The sequence below is a fragment of the Gopherus flavomarginatus genome, chromosome 1 (genome assembly GCF_025201925.1).
Source record: "Gopherus flavomarginatus isolate rGopFla2 chromosome 1, rGopFla2.mat.asm, whole genome shotgun sequence".
NCBI classification, from domain to species: Eukaryota; Metazoa; Chordata; order Testudines; family Testudinidae; genus Gopherus; species Gopherus flavomarginatus.
Genome location: NC_066617.1, coordinates 79,452,854 through 79,472,283, shown reverse-complemented (window position 1 = coordinate 79,472,283; position 19,430 = coordinate 79,452,854). Strand labels below are relative to the sequence as shown.

The 19,430-nt window shown below is 40.1% G+C and overlaps 1 protein-coding gene across 3 annotated transcripts in view; it reads right to left on the bottom strand.

The window, feature by feature from the left end:
- Positions 1-248: 248 nt before the first annotated feature.
- The window catches only part of METTL25 (methyltransferase like 25), a 134,211-nt gene continuing 115,029 nt past the window's right edge, over positions 249-19,430 (bottom strand). For 2 of the 3 annotated variants that reach the window (XM_050935471.1, XM_050935480.1), the window contains 3 exons: positions 3,386-3,460; positions 2,712-2,783; positions 249-516 (listed from right to left, as the gene is read on the bottom strand). In XM_050935471.1, coding sequence (XP_050791428.1) covers positions 430-516; positions 2,712-2,783; positions 3,386-3,460 — 234 coding nt within the window. In that variant the 3' untranslated portion in view covers positions 249-429. Of the gene's footprint in view, positions 517-2,711; positions 2,784-3,385; positions 3,461-17,252; positions 19,062-19,430 lie in introns of those variants that run through there. The other variant, XM_050935484.1, reaches the window with a different exon arrangement.

The window sequence follows — 19,430 nt, the reverse complement described above, 5'->3', positions numbered from 1 at the left end:
CTATCGAGGTCCCTTCCAGTTCTATGATTATAAGAGAATGGGCATTTCCTCATAAGTCTGAACTATACTATTCCATCAGTTTTTAAGCTATTACCATCAATAGAGTTCTGCTTTAAAAATAATCACACAATATGGGCCTCTGATTTTTTCTGGGAAAATCAGATGATTAACATTACTTTAATAAATTAGACCAGGACATGTTGAAATACAAAACGAGTTCAATTTTACTTCAGATATATTTCTCATGATTCACACTTATTAAATGCTTTATTTTTCAAGTAAAAACAAGACGGTTACATAACATATAATTGGAGTACTTAGATAATAACTTAAAATAATAACAAAATAAACGTGGGTGTCAAAGGTAACAACAGTATCAGACCTAGAGTTATGAACTATCTAGCAATTTGCTTCAACTTGAACGCACTTCTATTTCTTCAGAGCAACAACTGCATAACATCTGGGGGATTTCACAGGATCAAATAACTTCACCAGTCCAGACCAGGCAATATTGTCCTGTAAAATGATATATGATTAAAATGCACATAAAAATGCATTTGACTTAAAAGCAAAGATATGGGAATGGGTCCATATTTTTAAATACAAAACTGCAAAAAAAGAAAACTCTAACTTTTATGCAATACATGAAACAGTTGTGAACTCACAAAATAATGCTTATGAAAAGTAAAACAGTCTGTGGTTTAAAGTCTTTAAATTATTTCTTACATATTGTCATGTGAGTCTACCACTCACTATACAGATCTCTTCTGTTATGAATTACAAGCAATGAAATTAAAGACAAAACCCTACTAACTTTACTCATTCAAATAGTCCCATTGAAGTTAATGAGATTTCTCACATGAGTAAATTGACTTGGATATGGCCCTGACACTTTGTACAGTTTCCATAATTTCTATTTCACCTTGTCTAAAAAAATACAATTTGTAAGTCAACCAGTTACTCCTGAGGGAATTCTGCACAAAAAAATTAAAAAGTATGCACCAAATATATATATATATATATTTGTGCACAATATTTTAAAATTCAGCAAATTTTATTCATCAATAAAGAAATGTGGAGGTTCCTGCATGGCAGTGGGGAGCACACGCCACCGGCTGCATGGAGGTAGGAGATCACTCTGTAGCTCCCCTGAGCCAGGTACTTGGTACTGAGGTTGCACCCGACGCTGACCCTGAAACACCCTGGGGCCCTTCCCTCTGCAACAGGTGTACCAGGTGTGGGCAGGCAGGCTCAGCCCAGCAGGATCCAAGCATGGGGATTCAGGTGTTAGGAAGCCAAACGGCACACTCCCTCACTCAGTAGCTCTGTGCTCACAGAAATAGGGGGAGCAGTGGACCATGACTCCATAATGCCCCCCCAAACTATTCCCATGGGCATCCCCAGCCCCAGGGTGATTTACGTCTCCACTGGCTGCTCTGGGCACTGGAACTGACATGCTTGTACTGCTGGGGAGAAGTGCGTGACAGCTTTTGTATCTTCCCTTTGCTTCCCTATCATTTTCTGTGGGGAAGCAAAGAAATCTACAGGGAACATGAATTCTGCACGCATGTAGTGGCGCAGAATTCCTTCAGAAGTAACCAGTACAAAATTAAATCTATAGGTACATTAAATTTAAAGAAGGTAAATCAGTGCTATCTGCAGAAGGTCTGATCTCCCAGTTTTGCAGATATACAGATCTCTTCATGATTTATAGCTAGTTGGCATTTGGGAAAATACATCATTAGATATTTCAGAAACGCCTCTCTCTGTAAGTTAGAACAAAACCAAACATTTATTACAACTCATTTGCTCCAGGTGTACTGTAGATGAGAATAAAACAAACTTTCCTTATGATAAAATGGAGCTATTAAAATGAAAATTTATAGTGGAAAAAAGAGCTGCTCACACAAATGGGCTTAATATGAAAAGGTCACAAAACTTTATTTTGACTATAGCCCACAGTAGAAGCTTCAAAGACACCACCATAACCTTCTAACAAATTACCTTTGAATGGAAAATATGTTATTGGAACAGCATAAGTATGATCATTACTTCTGAGTTAATTAGGACAAGCTGTGACTTAGCGGTGTAATTCAATGGAATTCTGTGTAGTTCCACCAGGTCTATATTTGCCCAGTTCAGATGGGCTGTATGTTACTCAGGTGCAACTCAATTGATTAGATAACTGAAAAAAAACCACTTTCCCCCCTCCTACTACATATCTTAACTAAGTAAGTATAAAAATAATCCACGTGCATTTTGGACATGATCCAAAGCCCACTGAAGTCCACAGAAAAACTGCCATTGAGATCAGTGGGCAGCAGATCAGTCCTTACAGTATCATTAGTTGAAAGCTTTAGTATACACAGGACAATGTTTGTTTAGTACTTCCAGTGTTAATTTTAATGATTAATATACTAATACTTGATATGGAATAAGATTTGAAAGGGTTTTAAACATTTTTTTTACTGTCATCTGACTAGTAATTACCATACAATTAAAAGAACATAAACTTTACTGTTGCAGCTTTGCTTAAAATAATAATAAAAAAACATCTGCTGGGCATATGTTTAGACAAAGATGGAATGAATACTTACATTTTTGCAACTATGATGAGAATAGCAAGTCTGCAACAGGGGCTCTTTGGTACTCAATAAATAATTTGGTTAAAATAAACAGACTTAAGGTAACAAAATATAAAGTAAACACACCTTCTCTTTGAGGTAGCAAAGACGATCCAGAAGTAATAAAACTTCTATACAGGGAGCCAGAACAACTTTCAACTGAAAGAAACGTTAGACACAATCATAGCTTTAGGAAAGGAAGCCAAGATACTACTAAAAAGACAGCTCTGCCCCCCAGAAACACTTCTAGGAAGGTGAATCATTTTCTTGAGGAAAAACCTTTACAAGTGCCACCTTGCCAGTTCTTCCCTATCCGACATTTTCAGAAAAATCTACTAAAGATCAAAAGTCCATGGAATGTTATAAGCAGGGCAAGTATTATACTTGGCTGGCTCTGAGGCATAATCTAATATGCAAATCATACTATAAGTGGCAGAAAGCTTTTGAAGAGGGAAATAATTTTTAGAAGACTTATTTTTATGAAATAACTTCATGGAGACCAATCCGGTTTCAAAAGGAGTCTGACATTTCTTTCTTCACAGTCATAATCCCCCTTGAAAAACAACCTTCCATGTGTTCTCTTTATTATTTTACAGACACCTGATATAGCTGTGGAATCGGATATCCTCGAAGTGAAGTGTTTTTCTGTAGACAGTATATATCACAATATAAGCTGGTCCACCACCACATAAAATTTGACAGGGCTCTATTCTAGACTAGCACATATATACAAGGTAATGTTTTTAATCCTTTGATTTTACCATATTAAATGCTTCCAGCTCATTCATTCTATGCTTGTATTTTTCATAGTAATCCATTATATCGCTGTCTGGGAGCTGCAAAAAGGGAAAAAAAATGGATGACAACAATTAAAGCCATTCCTATTACCTAGCCCAGAAAATTTCTGAAACATTATTCTTTCTAATTAAAAGTGATAATGTCAAATGAACTTTAGTTTTGTTTTTTATGAGTACTTTTCTAAGGCTTATAATGAGCCATTTTTCTGTTCTCAATTACCTGAATTCTTCGATTAACTTTTCACTAACGTGAAATATTCAGATATATTTATTACTCAGAAGCATGAAACCATTCTTAAATGAGCATTATACACTGAAGTGGCGGTAACATTCCTATTTCTTACAGTGAACATCTCACATCAATTTTTACCAAGAAGTACAAAAGGGCTCACTTATAGAGCTAAGGCGGGAGTACGATATGTCATAGTAAAAGGAGTAGGAGTTAGGACTCGAGGGTTTTATTCCTGGTTCTGCCACTTACTCATTGTCAGGCCCTGGAGAAGTCACACACTTTCTCTGTGCTCCAGGTTAGCCCTCTGTGAAATAACTATAATACTTCCATATTACTTTTCCTCACTTCTCTGCAGTTTCCCTCTCCTTCACCAGACTGCCTGGTATGGTGTTGCCAATGCCTGTAATATTGCAGGTGCTGCAGTTTGGGGCTGGTTTTGCTAAGAAGACACAGGCAGCTCTGGAATTTTGCCTGAGCCATATGCAGCTTTCCCCTTTGGCTATTAGAAGCCATTATGATGCCTGTGTTACAGGCACAGGGCCGGCTCCAGGCACCAGCGAAGGAAGCAGGTTCTTGGGGACGCCAATACAAAGGGGTGGCACTCCATTCGTTATTGGGACGGTACATCTGGGTCTTTGGTGGCAATTCGGTGGCGGGTCCTTCAGTCCCCCTCTTTGTCTTCGGCGGCAGCTCAATCTTTTTTTTTTTTTTTTTTAACTTTGCTGCTTGGCGCAGCAAAAAAGCTGGAGCCGGCCCTGTACAGGCAGCAGCCATAGGGAAGCTGTGGCACAACAGAGCTGGCTCCTACTCCAAGTTTGGCAGTACAGTAATGGCTTAACACCTCCCACGGTGCAGGAAGAGTGAGTTAATGAAGGGTACGTCTTCACTACCCGCCGTATCGGTGGGTAGCAATCGATTGCTCGGGGATCGATATATCACATCTCATCTAGACGCGATATATCGATCCCCGAACGTGCTTATATCGATTCCGTAACTCCACCAACCCGAATGGAGTTGCGGAATCGACAGGGAGAGCCGCGGACATCGATCTCACGCCGTGACGATGGTAATTCGATCTTAGATACTTCAACTTCAGCTACGTTATTCACGTAGCTGAAGTTGCGTATCTAAGATTGATTTTCCCCCAGGGTGTAGACCAGCCCGAAGATAAGAGCTCTGGGGAAGCCGTCTCACTGAAGACTGGAGATAAGGGGACAGCTACTGGAGAATACCATAGGATTAGGAGAAGAAAAGCAGGTGGCTGCAGGATCCTGCAGAGGAGGAGTGGGACTGGGGGCTGCAGGATCCTACCTAGGGGATCCTCCCAGGATGGAGCAGGGCTGCCTGCCAGCTGGGACCAAGGAGAGCTCTGGGCAGTGAGAGGGGAGGAGTTTGGTCATCCTGGTCCAAATTCTCAAAGGATGCTCAACACAGCAGCCACAGTTAAACATGAGCAAGTTATCATGTGCATTTTTCACATGCAAAGTGTCTGATTTACATATGCATATCAAACGGTATTTCTAACTACTTGATTTATGCACACCATTGTATTTATTCTACACACAGTTATCAGAGTTGCAAGTGTAAAAATTTGTGTGCTCAAAATGTGAAAAATATTATATGAATGTACAGGCCATATTATTCTGTGAAAGTTGGACATTATGCTTTGAATGCAAATAACCAAAGGAAACAAAGGCCTTGTCTACATTACAGGGGGAAATTTGATCTAAGCTGTGCAATTTGAGTTCCATTAATAGCGTAACTCAAATCAACGTAGCTTAGACCTACTTATCACACAAGATGCAATGTTGATGGGAGACGTTCTCCCGTCAACTCCCTCTACTCTTCTCAATCCGGTAGAGTACAGGAGTCGACAGGAGAGCGATCTGTGGAAGACCCACGAAATCAACCGCTGATGCATAGATCGCCGCTCGTCAATCCCCTGGTTAGTGTAGACAAGCTCAAAGAGTATGCCTGCTGCACCTGCCAATTCTTCCTAAGGCCTCCAATTCTGCAGTGAAAGAAGTGGAGTGTGCTCTTAACATTCTCAGGCAATACAGAACATTGCACTGTGGCCAGAGTCTCTTCCCTCCTCTCCCTCCACAAATTCACACATTTTAGTTGGTTTGGGATATATTCAAGTTACTTTAAGTTTTAATGCACTATTGGAAATAATGTGATTTTGTACATGGGGTTCTTGCACCCTTCCTCTGAAAAAAAGAAAGTCACAGATCATGATTTTTCCTTTAATTTCCCCTTAGACTGTCAACACCATTATGTAATCCTCCACCATTTTCCTGGAACAGCTGTTGCCAAGGAGACACATCCAGTACTGCTCTGTGGTGGGAGAATGAGCAGGGGATTTTAGATAAACAGAGATGTGCTTTCTTATTTTACTGCCCAAAATACAAAGCCTTAATTCTCAAGTGAGAGAACTATCCACTGTGCACAAATAGCTGTACCAAAACCACGATCCCCTTTTCTTTTCCTCTTAAGATAGCATGGCACAACGTAACATCATGTGCCATTTATTACTACTAGATATTTTCTTATGTGAATACTGAGAAGCTCTAATAGGGACATGGCCCCACTGCACCAGCTACTGTACAAATGTCTGTGAAGAAACAATCCTGATTCTGAAGATAAGTGACACAGAACAATGATACAATCCTACGTATATTCCATATATATACATATGTATTTATTCCCAAATCTTATGGTTATAGGTGGACAAATTGCCAGCTAACCTCATCTTTATTCCACTCAGTCTAGCTATTGGATGATTTCTTATCAGCACTGTGGTCTTGAGGAGAGAGTTAAAGGAATGGGTATCAGCATTACAGATTAGCTCAAAGTGAGCGTTTCATATGTAAGGGACATTGTGGAAGGCAGTATGAAGATGTTTGTGTGAGAAAATGAAAAACAGGCCGATGAGACTCATGTTGTTCGCAGAATGGAGGACATACATTAATAATAATCTCATACTCTCCAAATGTTTTTAAACCATGGACCACATTTTAATAGAAGTCATGAACCCTTCCTCTTACAGTGAGTGTGGTCCACCTTCCCTCCCATTCACAATCATGTAGCAACTACAGCTATTACTTACTCATAAACGTAGTAGTAGGAAAGTAGTTGTTATACGTTTAGATTCTTTTAATGCAATTTAGCAGCTGGAAACAAGGAGGAGAACAGCTTTCCATGCACCACGAGCAAGTGCTCAGCAACCACCATTGGTCTAATCTGATTAACCCACTACGCTGCACTACATCTTCTTAAAGTGAAACAATCCAATCTGAAAACAAATACCCTACAGCTAAATTCCAAGCCCAGTGATGCTTGTAAACCAATGCATGACAATTGACAATATTCTGGCATAAGTCAGTGGATAGCGAAGTCTGTTTTCGCTTTCTTTAAAAATGTAAGGCAGCAATCAATTTCCGAGACTCCATCATCACTAGAATCTAATTTGGGGAAACACAAACAAAGGACAGGGGCAGGTGCTGAAATGGTAGTAGTTTAAAGTGAGAGTAGGGAAGCAGAAAAGTAGTAGTAGTCAGGTATGTAACAGCATCCAAAATCATCCAAAGCCCAAGATTTGGTGGTGATGGGGGACTTCAACTATCCAGATATATGTTGGGAAAATAACACCGCGGGGCACAGACTATCCAATAAGTTCCTGGACTGCATTGCAGACAACATTTTATTTCAGAAAGTTGAAAAAGCTACTAGGGGGGAAGCTGTTCTAGACTTGATTTTAACAAATAGGAAGGAACTTGTTGAGAATTTAAAGTAGAAGGAAGCTTGGGTGAAAGTGATCATGAAATCATAGAGTTTGCAATTCTAAGGAAGGGTAGAAGGGAGTACAGCAAAATAGAGACAATGAATTTCAGGAAGGCGGATTTTGGTAAGCTCAGAGAGCTGATAGGTAAGGTCTCATGGGAATCAAGACTGAGGAGAAAAACAACTGAGGAGAGTTGGCAGTTTTTCAAAGGGACGCTATTAAGGGCCCAAAAGCAAGCTATTCCGATGGTTAGGAAAGATAGAAAATGTGGCAAAAGACCACCTTGGCTTAACCACGAGATCTTGTGTGACCTACAAAATAAAAAGGAGTCATATAAAAAATGAAAACTAGGTCAGATTACAAAGGACGAATATAGGCAAATAACACAGGAATGCAGAGGCAAGATTAGAAAGGCAAAGGCACAAAATGAGCTCAAACTAGCTATGGGAATAAAGGGAAACAAGAAGACTTTTTATCAATACATTAGAAGCAAGAGGAAGACCAAGGACAGGGTAGGCCCACTGCTCAGTAAGGAGGGGGAAACAGTAACGGGAGACTTGGAAATGGCAGAGATGCTTAATGACTTCTTTGTTTCGGTCTTCACTGAGAAGTCTGAAGGAATGTCTAGTATAGTGAATGCTTACAGGAAGAGGGTAGGTATAGAAGATAAAATAAAAAAAGAGCAAGTAAAAAATCACTTAGAAAAGTTAGATGCCTGCAAGTCACCAGGGCCTGATGAAATGCATCCTAGAATACTCAAGGAGTTAATAGAGGAGGTATCTGAGCCTCTAGCTATTATCTTTGGGAAATCATGGGAGACGGGGGAGATTCCAGAAGACTGGAAGGGGGCAAATACAGTGCCCATCTATAAAAAGGGAAATAAAAACAACCCAGGAGACCACAGACCAGTTAGTTTAACTTCTGTTCCAGGGAAGATAATGGAGCAGGTAATTAAAGAAATCATCTGCAAACACTTGGAAGGTGGTAAGGTGATAGGGAATAGCCAGCATGGATTTGTAAAGAACAAATCGTGTCAAACTAATCTGATAGCATTCTTTGATAGGATAACGAGCCTTGTGGATAAGGGAGAAGCGGTGGATGTGATATACCTGGACTTTAGTAAGGCATTTGATACAGTCTCGCATGATATTCTTATAGATAAACTAGGAAAGTACAGTTTAGATGGGGCTACTATAAGGTGGGTGCATAACTGGCTGGATAACCGTACTCAAAGAGTAGTTATTAATGGTTCCCAATCCTGCTGGAAAGGTATAACAAGTGGGGTTCCGCAGGGGTCTGTTTTGGGACCGGCTCTGTTCAATATCTTCATCAACGATTTAGATGTTGGCATAGAAAGTACGCTTATTAAGTTTGCAGACGATACCAAACTGGGAGGGATTGCAACTGCTTTGGAGGACAGGGTCAAAATTCAAAATGATCTGGACAAATTGGAGAAATGGTCTGAGGTAAACGGGATGAAGTTCAATAAAGATAAATGCAAAGTGCTCCACTTAGGAAGGAACAATCAGTTTCACACATACAGAATGGGAAGAGACTGTCTAGAAAGGAGTATGGCAGAAAGAGATCTAGGGGTCATAGTGGACCACAAGCTTAATATGAGTCAACAGTGTGATACTGTTGCAAAAAAAGCAAACGTGATTCTGGGATGCATTAACAGGTGTGTTGTAAACAAGACACGAGAAGTCATTCTTCCGCTTTACTCTGTGCTGGTTAGGCCTCAACTGAAGTATTGTGTCCAGTTCTGGGCACCGCATTTCAAGAAAGATGTGGAGAAATTGGAGAGGGTCCAGAGAAGAGCAACAAGAATGATTAAAGATCTTGAGAACATGACCTATGAAGGAAGGCTGAAGGAATTGGGTTTGTTTAGTTTGGAAAAGAGAAGACTAAGAGGGGACATGATAGCAGTTTTCAGGTATCTAAAAGGGTGTCATCAGGAGGAGGCAGAAAACTTGTTCACCTTAGCCTCCAATGATAGAACAAGAAGCAATGGGCTTAAACTGCAGCAAGGGAGATTTAGGTTGGACATTAGGAATAAGTTCCTAACTGTCAAGGTAGTTAAACACTGGAATAGATTGCCTAGGGAAGTTGTGGAATCTCCATCTCTGGAGATATTTAAGAGTAGGTTAGATAAATGTCTATAGGGATGGTCTAGATAGTATTTGGTCCTCCCATGAGGGCAGGGGACTGGACTTGATGACCTCTCGAGATCCCTTCCAGTCCTAGAGTCTATGAGTCTATGAGCATCTCAGGACACATAAGACTAGGTTAGATATAAGGTTGCTGAACTTACGTTGCATTATGAAAAGAAAGTAACAGCATTAGAAAAGAAAATCACAAGATGTTACACATTTGTATTTCAAAGTACAAAAAAATCGTATGTTATACTACTTGAGAAATAATATGCAATCATGTAATTAAAGATTACCATACACTTATACACAAGGAGAGGGAGAGTAAAGTGTACAGTTGTTATTTTGGAATTTCCTCCCTTGACTGTTTAATTGCATAGGTCATAATGTTCTCAACATAGTTTTTGTCTGGAATTTCCTAGTTTGTTTTAACATTAAAAACAGCCACCCACAAAATTAAGGCATTTAAATTCCAGATTTTTGAAGCTATGTTGATTCTACAAAAAAATTGGTATCTAAATTACCTAATGAGGAACTTTTTGGACAGACACTATCAGAACACCCAATCCTAAGCATCTTAGGAGATCTACAGGACAGAATCTCTTTCCCATGAAACTTCGTGCAAATCATACAGCAGCCCTTCACAACTCCTGGGTCCTGACAAGCTCCATAGAGCCTGAGGGTTTCTGCCTTTTCCCATGCACATCTTCAGTATGTATTTCACTGTGCAGCTAAGTTTGTCATCAATGCATGTGTAGCTCATCTTGCCTTAGCTACACTCTTTACAAGTTTAGTGAAAAATTGCATACAAAATATCTCACTGCCAGTGTGCAACATGCAATTTTGAAAGGGTCATATTTGAGTCAAATTAACAGTAAAGGTCATTTGAAACATTCAAACTATTGCTCTCCAGTGAGTGAAAAATCAACAGAGAGGACCTTCCAATATGTTGATCTCCTCCTCCTCATGCAGAAGAGATAAGAGGTCAACTGCCTGTATAGCACCATCCCTCTCATTTTCCTGTTATGCTCTCCATAGGTCCAAAGAGCTATGTATGGGAAAGGAGCAGGCCAGCAAGAAAGAGTGACAGATTGTTAGGGGGCAGGGGAGGGAGAGGAGTGTACACATTGTCACTCTGGGGCAACTAGTGGAAATGCCATATGGAAATTAATGTAGCCAATGACCTTAAAGATTAACATAAGAACATAAGAATGGCCATACCGGGTCAGACCAAAGGTCCATCTAGCCCAGTATCCTGTCTACCAACAGTGGCTAATGCCAGGTGCCCCAGAGGGAGTGAACCTAACAGGCAATGATCAAGTGATCTCTTTCCTGCCATCCATCTCCATCCTCTGACAAACAGGCTAGGGACACCATTCCTTACCCATCCTGGCTAATAGCCATTTATGGACTTAACCACCATGAATTTATTCAGTTCCCTTTCAAACGCTGTTATAGTCCTAGCCTTTACAACCTCCTCAGGTAAGGAGTTCCACAAGTTGACTGTGCACTGCGTGAAGAAGAACTTCCTTTTATTTGTTTTAAACCTGCTGCTATTAATTTCATTTGGTGACCCCAAGTTCTTGTATTATGGGAATAAGTAAATAACTTTTCCTCATCCACATTCTCCACATCACTCATGATTTTATATACCTCTATCATATCCCCCCTTAAGTCTCCTCTTTTCCAAGCTGAAGAGTCCTAGCCTCTTTAATCTTTCCTCATATGGGCCCCTCTCCAAACCCCTAATCATTTTACTTGCCCTTTTATGAACCTTTTCAGAATGATTATTTAACATTAGATTAATGTTGGTATATGGCTGGAGCACCTGCAAGACACAGCTCAGCATAGAATAATGGAGACAGAGGGCCTCCATCTGGATGCTCCCCAGTGGACTCCAGGGTCCACAGGATGTCAAAGGATCTATTGGGTGTGTGTGCTGGACCCAGTTTTTTCTACAAGGGGACAAACCATGTATGAATTCAGAGGGAAGTCCATGAAGAGAACATCACATAGTTTCCCAGCCCCTATGCAGGCATTTCCACATAGAGACATTATCTGGCCTAGTAAATTTAAGGCTGGGATTTTTAAAAGAGCTTGATGGGATTTGGGCACCCAACTCCCTTAGGCTTCTTCAAAATTTCCAGCCTTAAATACTTGGTCTTACAATGGCCTTAACATGTAAATCTGTACTTAATACTATAGGAAATGGAACACACTAAAATGAAACTATTTCTTCCTTTTGACACTAATTTAGAGAGGAACATAATTTCCACAGAAACAAATGCATGAAACCACAGTATCAATTATTATAAACAGTATGCTAATAACTGATGCAGGACTGAAGCCAGTATCTTTTGAAATATAGACTTAGCTGACATGGATCATTGGCTCATGTTAATAAAGTATGAGACTGTTATATCTGGGGTGTAGGTGGCCAGGCCAGTAATGTCTGCTGGGTTGGAACTGAAGGCAGGATTTGAGACAAGTTACCAACCCAAGTCAGGAGATGGTTACTAGGGTCAAGCTGGGCCAGCGTCAAAGGCAGGAGTCAGGACTAGATACCAAACTGAGTAAGAAGACAGGTGCCAAAGTCAAGCTTGGCTGGGGTTTAAGACAGGAGTCAGGAGAAAGATGGGGCAAAAGATCTCGTCTGTAGCAGTAGGAAGTCAGAGTTTCTACTATTGCTCAGACAGTTCCCTGGGGCAACTTTCTGGTTTAAAGAGCTTGTGTGGACCAATCAGGTGATTGCAGGGCTCTGTCACTCTGGCCTCTTCAGATGGTACGTCCTGCGGTGCCTGACAGTCCAGTAATTGTTGGACGCTGTATCATGTGGTGCTGTGGAGGGGTCCATTACTCAGGACTGCATAACCCTGGGTTCTAGACCCATAAATCCTTCTAGAGACAACAGCTATATACACTGCGCCTTCAAAGAAGGCTGATAAGACTTTAATATCTGTAACTATTTCTTTCTGGTAGTCATACCTTTTGAAAAATTGTGATTAAGTATAATGAGAAAATTGTAATATGAAATAGTGATCCGCATAGACTCATAGACTTTAAGGCCAGAAGAGACCATCATGATCATCTACCCTCTGGCACATTGCAGGCCACAGAACATCACCCACTCACTCCTATAATAGACCCATAACCTCTGACTGAGTTAATGAAGTCCTCAAATCATGATGTAAACACTTCAAGTTACAGAGAATACACCACTTACACTAGTTTAAGCCTGCAAGTGACCTGTGCCTGATGTTGCAGAGGAAGACAAAAAATGCCCCAGGATCTTTGCCAATTTTATGGAGGACCCCGAGGAGCTGCTGGGACATCTGCCAGTTGACTGCCTGGAAGAGCTGCCGGGACTGCCACCAGTCGAGTATTCTGAGGAGCTGCTGGGACTGCTGCCAGTCGAGTACTCTGAGGGGCTGGTGGGACTGCCAGCTGCTGAGTACTCAGAGGAGACTGAGGATCCATGAGCAATGAGGTCCTACGAACAGGTACAGGTAGGAAGTAGCCCACGGAAAACCAGACTTTAGTTTGGTTGTGTTGCTAAAGTTGCAGTCAGCAATGGGACCACATGCCATTGGATGGGCCCTGGGCTGGGATCTGGTGGAGTAGGATGGGCTTGGGTCCCTCTATCTTTCCCCCTTCACTGCCAACCCCATAGCTGGAGATTGGCTGCATGCTCACTTTAGGCCCTCAGACTGTTTGCCCTAGCGAGGAGGTTGTGGCTATAGACTATTTGTTGCTCTTCCCCACTCTGAGGGCTAGAGACTATACACTGTTCATTATTGTCTGCCCCAGCCAAGAGGCTATAGACTGTGTGTCGCTCTGGTGATGCTGGTACTAACAAGACACGTATCAATTGTTGAAAAATATGTTCAAGGAAATGACAAAAATTGCTTTGGATACATTTTTGTAAGATGATAATGATAATGAATTTTAATTAACAGAATGATCTGCATATTCTCTACACAGTATCAGTCATAATCTAGTTAGTTTTACCACTGAAAAATGAAATACTCTGGCATTCTCAAAGGCACAATCTTAATGTAGCAAAATTGAAATAAACAGTATTTTTAATGAAGACTAAATAGCTTAAAAGTTCACTGCAAGACCAATGAACATCAAGTCCCCTTGAAAATACCCATATCCTGACTCAAATTAATGATCACAAAGGAAATGTACCAGTGAAATTATTACAGTATAAGCATTCTTTAAAAATGAATGGCATCCTATTCCTTCAAAGAATCTTAATAAAAACAATAAGCTTGTTTTATTGTACAGATTAAAACTACTACTGCTCTATATACTGCACAAATGAAGGGTTGTACCAATAAAAGCATCTCATATCATAGGAATAATAAAAGACAGCAGTTTATGTGATGATAAACATTTCTCTTTATGTGCTGCATAAAAAAGCTACATCAGGAGATTAAAATATTTTTTCGTTCTGACTTCTAGATGCAAAATGACAAATATCAGAGCTGTTTAAATTATTTTTAAAGAGAAGAAAATGTCTCTGCTACAGGGTTATTGTTTTCATGTATGCAATTTAGTGCTGTGCCATTAATTTAAACACCACTAACATTATATTGTGTAAAACCGAAAATGAAAAATTTTAAGCACGGCTAACTTTTTGGATGCATCACTATGGGTTTAGAAAATCAATCAAACTTACAGCAACCTATACAAACGCACACACTCTTAAGGTAAACTGTGGAATTGCTAATGTATCTCTGTTGCGTGCCTGGATGCTCTGCAAGGACGAGGCCCACACGCACACGGTGAATTAATTGGCTTTAATGAAGGTTAAGCGACACACCCGCAACGGGGACTCCAAGCATTGCTGTCATTGGGATGGGGAACCCAGCGCATGAAAAAGCTCGGCCTGGTACAGAGTCCAACTACGCAACCGATGGCCCGCAGCAATTATAACATCATGCTAATCCTATGCAAAGCAGCACATACATATGCAACTTGGGGCATTCCATCAGCAATGGCCGCCCCCCCTTGGCCTAGGGCCAGGGGCTTTCTGCAATTCCTCATAAACACCAGGGCTTCCCACACAAGGCAGTTCTAACCGGCTAGAAGCAGCATCTGCTGGCATACTATGTCCTATAATAACCTATCTGCGAGAAAGCGCAAAGCCCTAGCTAGGCTGTGACAAAGTCTTCCGGGGTCCCCTACAATCTCCATAGCACATACTTAACTGGATGCTTCTGGAGGAGTTCTTAAATTGCATATGAAATATTTTGACTACAAGACAAAATAACCATCATTAGTGAAAAAGTAAGCTATAACTAATACAGTAGCTTGTATACTTGGATGTGATGACAAGATGGATTCAAGGTGATTATTTAATACCTTTTCTCTGTATGTGGAATATCAATTGACAAAGCTATCTCTATATAGAATTTATACTTGAATGAATTAACCCCTTCATGATGTCAGGCTGCCCTTCAGAAGCCCTGAAAAGCATAAAAAATAACAACGGTGCTAAGACATTGGGTGCAAAAAAGGTTGAAAAATGGATTTAAATAAAATTTAATTTCTTTGCATTAATTAGTGTTACAGTATTGAAATAAAACAATTAAAGAACATATATATTTTCCATTGTTTTCTATAAATAACATGGGAGGTAACTACCATTACATAATAATGCACATTACCAAGAGGTTCCAAATTTTCATATTTAGATGTCCATCTAGGATAGAAATATTAGAAACTGAGCTTGTTACTTTCTTTAAACATATAAACTGGGACAACTTAGTGGTAAACTTGGAGTATATATATCAGCACTGAACTTGGCCCATTATGTTTTAATAATATGATGGATATGACATATGCACATTAAAACATAGGCTATCATAAGGGAGCTTTAAAAATACTTGATACATAATGACAAATTCATAAAAACTAAATTATAAGAAGATCTTGAGAGTTCTGCCATAGCAAGTTTTATTATACTTGAAGCCATTTGCTGTATTCCTGTATATTGGGCTGGGGTGAATATGCTACCTATTTAGGGTGGGAATAGTTTAGATTAAATAGATTATGAATCGTTAAAAGTAAAAGTAACAATTAAATGTAGTTGCAAAATACCTAATTTTTAATCTACCTGAGAATGTCTGAGTCCTGTTTCAGGTTTTCTGAGGCATGGACGAACACTTTACTCCTGAGCGAATTCTTTGTCACTGTGCATGTGTAGAATCCATGTCCCTTACAGATTTGCTTCCCTGCTGAAAAATTACTTATGATGGGAAAGCAAAGGGAAGCTGCAAGAACTGTCATGTGCCCGTCCCCAGCAGCACAGGCAGGTTAGCTTGAGTGCCCGGAGCAGCTGGTAGAGACATAAATCAGGAGAGATGGGAGAGGGGCTGAGCAGTTGTGCAAGTGAGAAAGCGAAAGCGAGAAAGAGAAAGAGACTCTCTCTCTTGCTATTGCAGCATGCTCAGCGCGGAGGAGCAGGGCTTCAAGGTGTTTTTGAGGAGGTAGGCATGGGGCAGGCTCTGTCCATTCTGGCAGAGCAGAATGTAGTAGCCTGCCTGCTTAGTGAATTGTTCCCATTGGCTTTGTGAGTTCCTTCAGGAGTATAAAACAGGTGTAAAAGTTTTAAGGCTCCTTCACATTGCCAGAGGGATGTTGTCAAGGTTTTTTCCTCCACTTTGAACTTTAGGGTACAAAAAGTGGGGACCTGCATGAACACTTTTAAGCTTAATTACTAGCTTAAATCTGGTACACTGCCACCAGCCAGAATTTAGTGCCTGGCACACTTTCTGTTACCCCAAAACCTTCCCTGGGGAACCCAGACCCAAACCTCTTGGGTCTTAAAACAAGGAGAAATTAACCATCCCCTTCCTTTTCCCCCCAGACTTTCCCCTCCCTGGGTTGCCTTGCGAGGCTTCACACCGATCCAAACTCCTTGGATCTTAAAACAAGGAGGAATTAACCATTCCTCCTCCTTTCCCCCCCCCATCAATCCCTGGTGAGTTCAGACTCAATCCCTTGGATTTTAAAACAAGGAAAAATCAATCAGGTTCTTAAAAAGAAAGCTTTTAATTAAAGAAAGAAAAGGTAAAAATTATCTCTGTAAAATCAGGATGGAAAATGCTTTACCAGGTACTCAGATTCATATAGACTAGAGGGACACCCCCACCCCAGTCTTAGATTCAAAGTTACAGCAAACAGAGGTAAAAATCCTTCCAGCAAAAAGACACATTTACAAGTTAAGAAAACAAACATAAGACTAATCCGCCTTGCCTGGCTATTACTTACAATTTTGAAACATGAAAGACTGATTCAGAAAGATAGGGAAAGCCTGGGTGTATGTCCAATCCCTCTTAGCCCCAAGAGCGAACAACGAACCAAAAAAAAGCACAAAGACTTCCCTCCACCAAGATTTGAAAGTATCTTGTCCCCCATTGGTCCTCTGGTCAGGTGTCAGCCAAGTTTACTGAGCTTCTTAACCCTTTACAGGTAAAAGAAACATTAACTCTTAACCATCTGTTTATGACAGATGTAAAGGACAATATGGCCTTATAAATGCTCATGGTGTTTTCATGATTAGAACTGGTCTAAATTTTTGGACTGAAAAAATTTCCTATCAAAATGTGCCCCATGAACTGTTTGCTTTCTGGAGATGGTCAGTAGCCAATATAAATTGTGAGTTTGATTCCCCCACCCTCACTTGCTCTTCAGCTGTCTATGATGTAACACGGAGCATACGGCTGCATATATTTGTTGACTAATAACTAGAAATAAAGGGTCAAACCTAGCTACTTTACTATTAGACAGAGGGGGCTTGGGGATTGCCTCCAATGTATCCCACTCCCATTGTCCATCCACTGTATTGTAGTGTAAATAAATTACCAAAATAATTAAAACCAGAGTGATTATATTGTGTTATTTTGACAAATAAAATATGCAGAATTTTGCAGAATTTTAAAATATTGTGCACAACATTTTTAATTTTGAGAGGTAACATTTTTAATTCTTTGGCACAGAATTCCCCCAGGAGTAACACTTGTATCTTTGACTGACCTACTGAGGTGGAAGGTCAGTTTGGTAGGCAAAAAATCCATATCCATGCATTCTCAGGAGTAGCAAAGCACCTGCGAATGAGCTGTATTCCTTCCCTTTTTCAAGTAGCCCTACTCCCTACCCTGCTTCCCGCTGAGGCTGCAGAGGGAACTGGAATATTTTCTACTAGACAGTGGTAGCAAAACTGGAAAGAAGAAAAAGAGACACTCTTCTGGAGGAAGGAGTTGGTATGACCCCCTGCATCAATCACCCAAGGTATCTATGTTCTGCATAAATGTGAAAGTAAGAAGGGCTCCCTCATATGATCACAGGTGACAAAGGGTATTTGGTGAATTAGAAAGTAAGAAATCTTCTGCCAGACAAGGGCTTCCTCTCCTCTTTCTACCTGACTGCCGGTGCTTTCTTCTTACAAAATTGTGTGTACGTATGTGAATGTGAGTAGAATCAGTAAACGTGCAAGGGCAAAGAAAATATCTTTGAGAAAAATACCATCCTCACTCCTCCACACCCTCCCTCGCTCCACTACTGTCTTTTCCCCAGGTCCTATCCATCATTCTATCAGAACTGCACAAAAAGTTAAGCAAACGTAGTGCCTCCACTGGGGTTATTTTTTAGCCCCAGGGAAGTGGGAGGCTTGACTGTCCACCAAAGCATGAAATGGATCTGATGTAACAACATTCAAGGCACAAACAACCATTTAGAAACTTTACAGACCAATCTGGAGCACCTTTTTATCCTAAACTGTACATCACATAAAAGCAGGAATTTATAATGAATTTTTTTTAGCAGATTCCACACTATATAGCCATACAGATGACATTACTAATGTGAGAAAATGATAAAATATTCATGGTCCTCTTTTAGAAGTGACTTCTAGGGATTTGCCATTTTTGATCATCTTCTACTTGGACTCTAGCCACATATAAATCTCTCATATGTAGCTCTCTTCCTGCTTTGGAATGATAATGATTAATACGAAAATGTTCTCTCTTACTCCACATCTCTCACAGTAATTTCTTAGGACTGAGAATCAATCCAGAAGCATGCTAGATTAGCTAAACACTTCACTTGTTTACACAGTTTTGAAGATTAACAGATGGTCCTTATAGAATCAGAAACATATATATATATATATATACTTGTTTTCCATGCACAGATTTGCTTAAATATATGTTTGTAAATGTAATATAACATAGATTTAATCTAAAACTGTATACTTTGTGCGTTATTTAATATCCTCTTTAGATCTTTTTACTGTTTCCCTCCATTGTTCGAACTTTTTACACAAACACAATCTGGTTATATAATGAATTAAAGTACAGACAGAACTGGATCTACTCCTCTGGTCTTCTACAGCTGTGGAGAGCACAATATTGAGAGCAGTATGGTAGCACAATTCAGAGCAGAAGTTTAGGTCTATGTGGGAAGCTGAAAATGATAAGGGGTTAATTTATTAAGCAAAAGCCACTTATTCTGTTATCTCTGCTGCACTATTCAGCTTTTCTGATATACCTAGATTTAAATAATAAAGGTGAAATATCTCCATATTTGTGCAGAATAGTGGTTCATTTGGATCTATAATGAAGACACAGGAGATGTGCTTATCATACATGCAGATTAAATAAGAAAGTTATGACAGGCTGACCAGCATAGTTTCAGCACAGGAAAAAGAATCCACATCCTTGATCTGAAACTCAAGAATGTGGGAGGTGTGTTTATTTACTTTGGATGACAGCGTGTGTAAAATGGATATAATGTAAGGAGGCATCAAGTTACTATGGTCATGGAGGCCATACT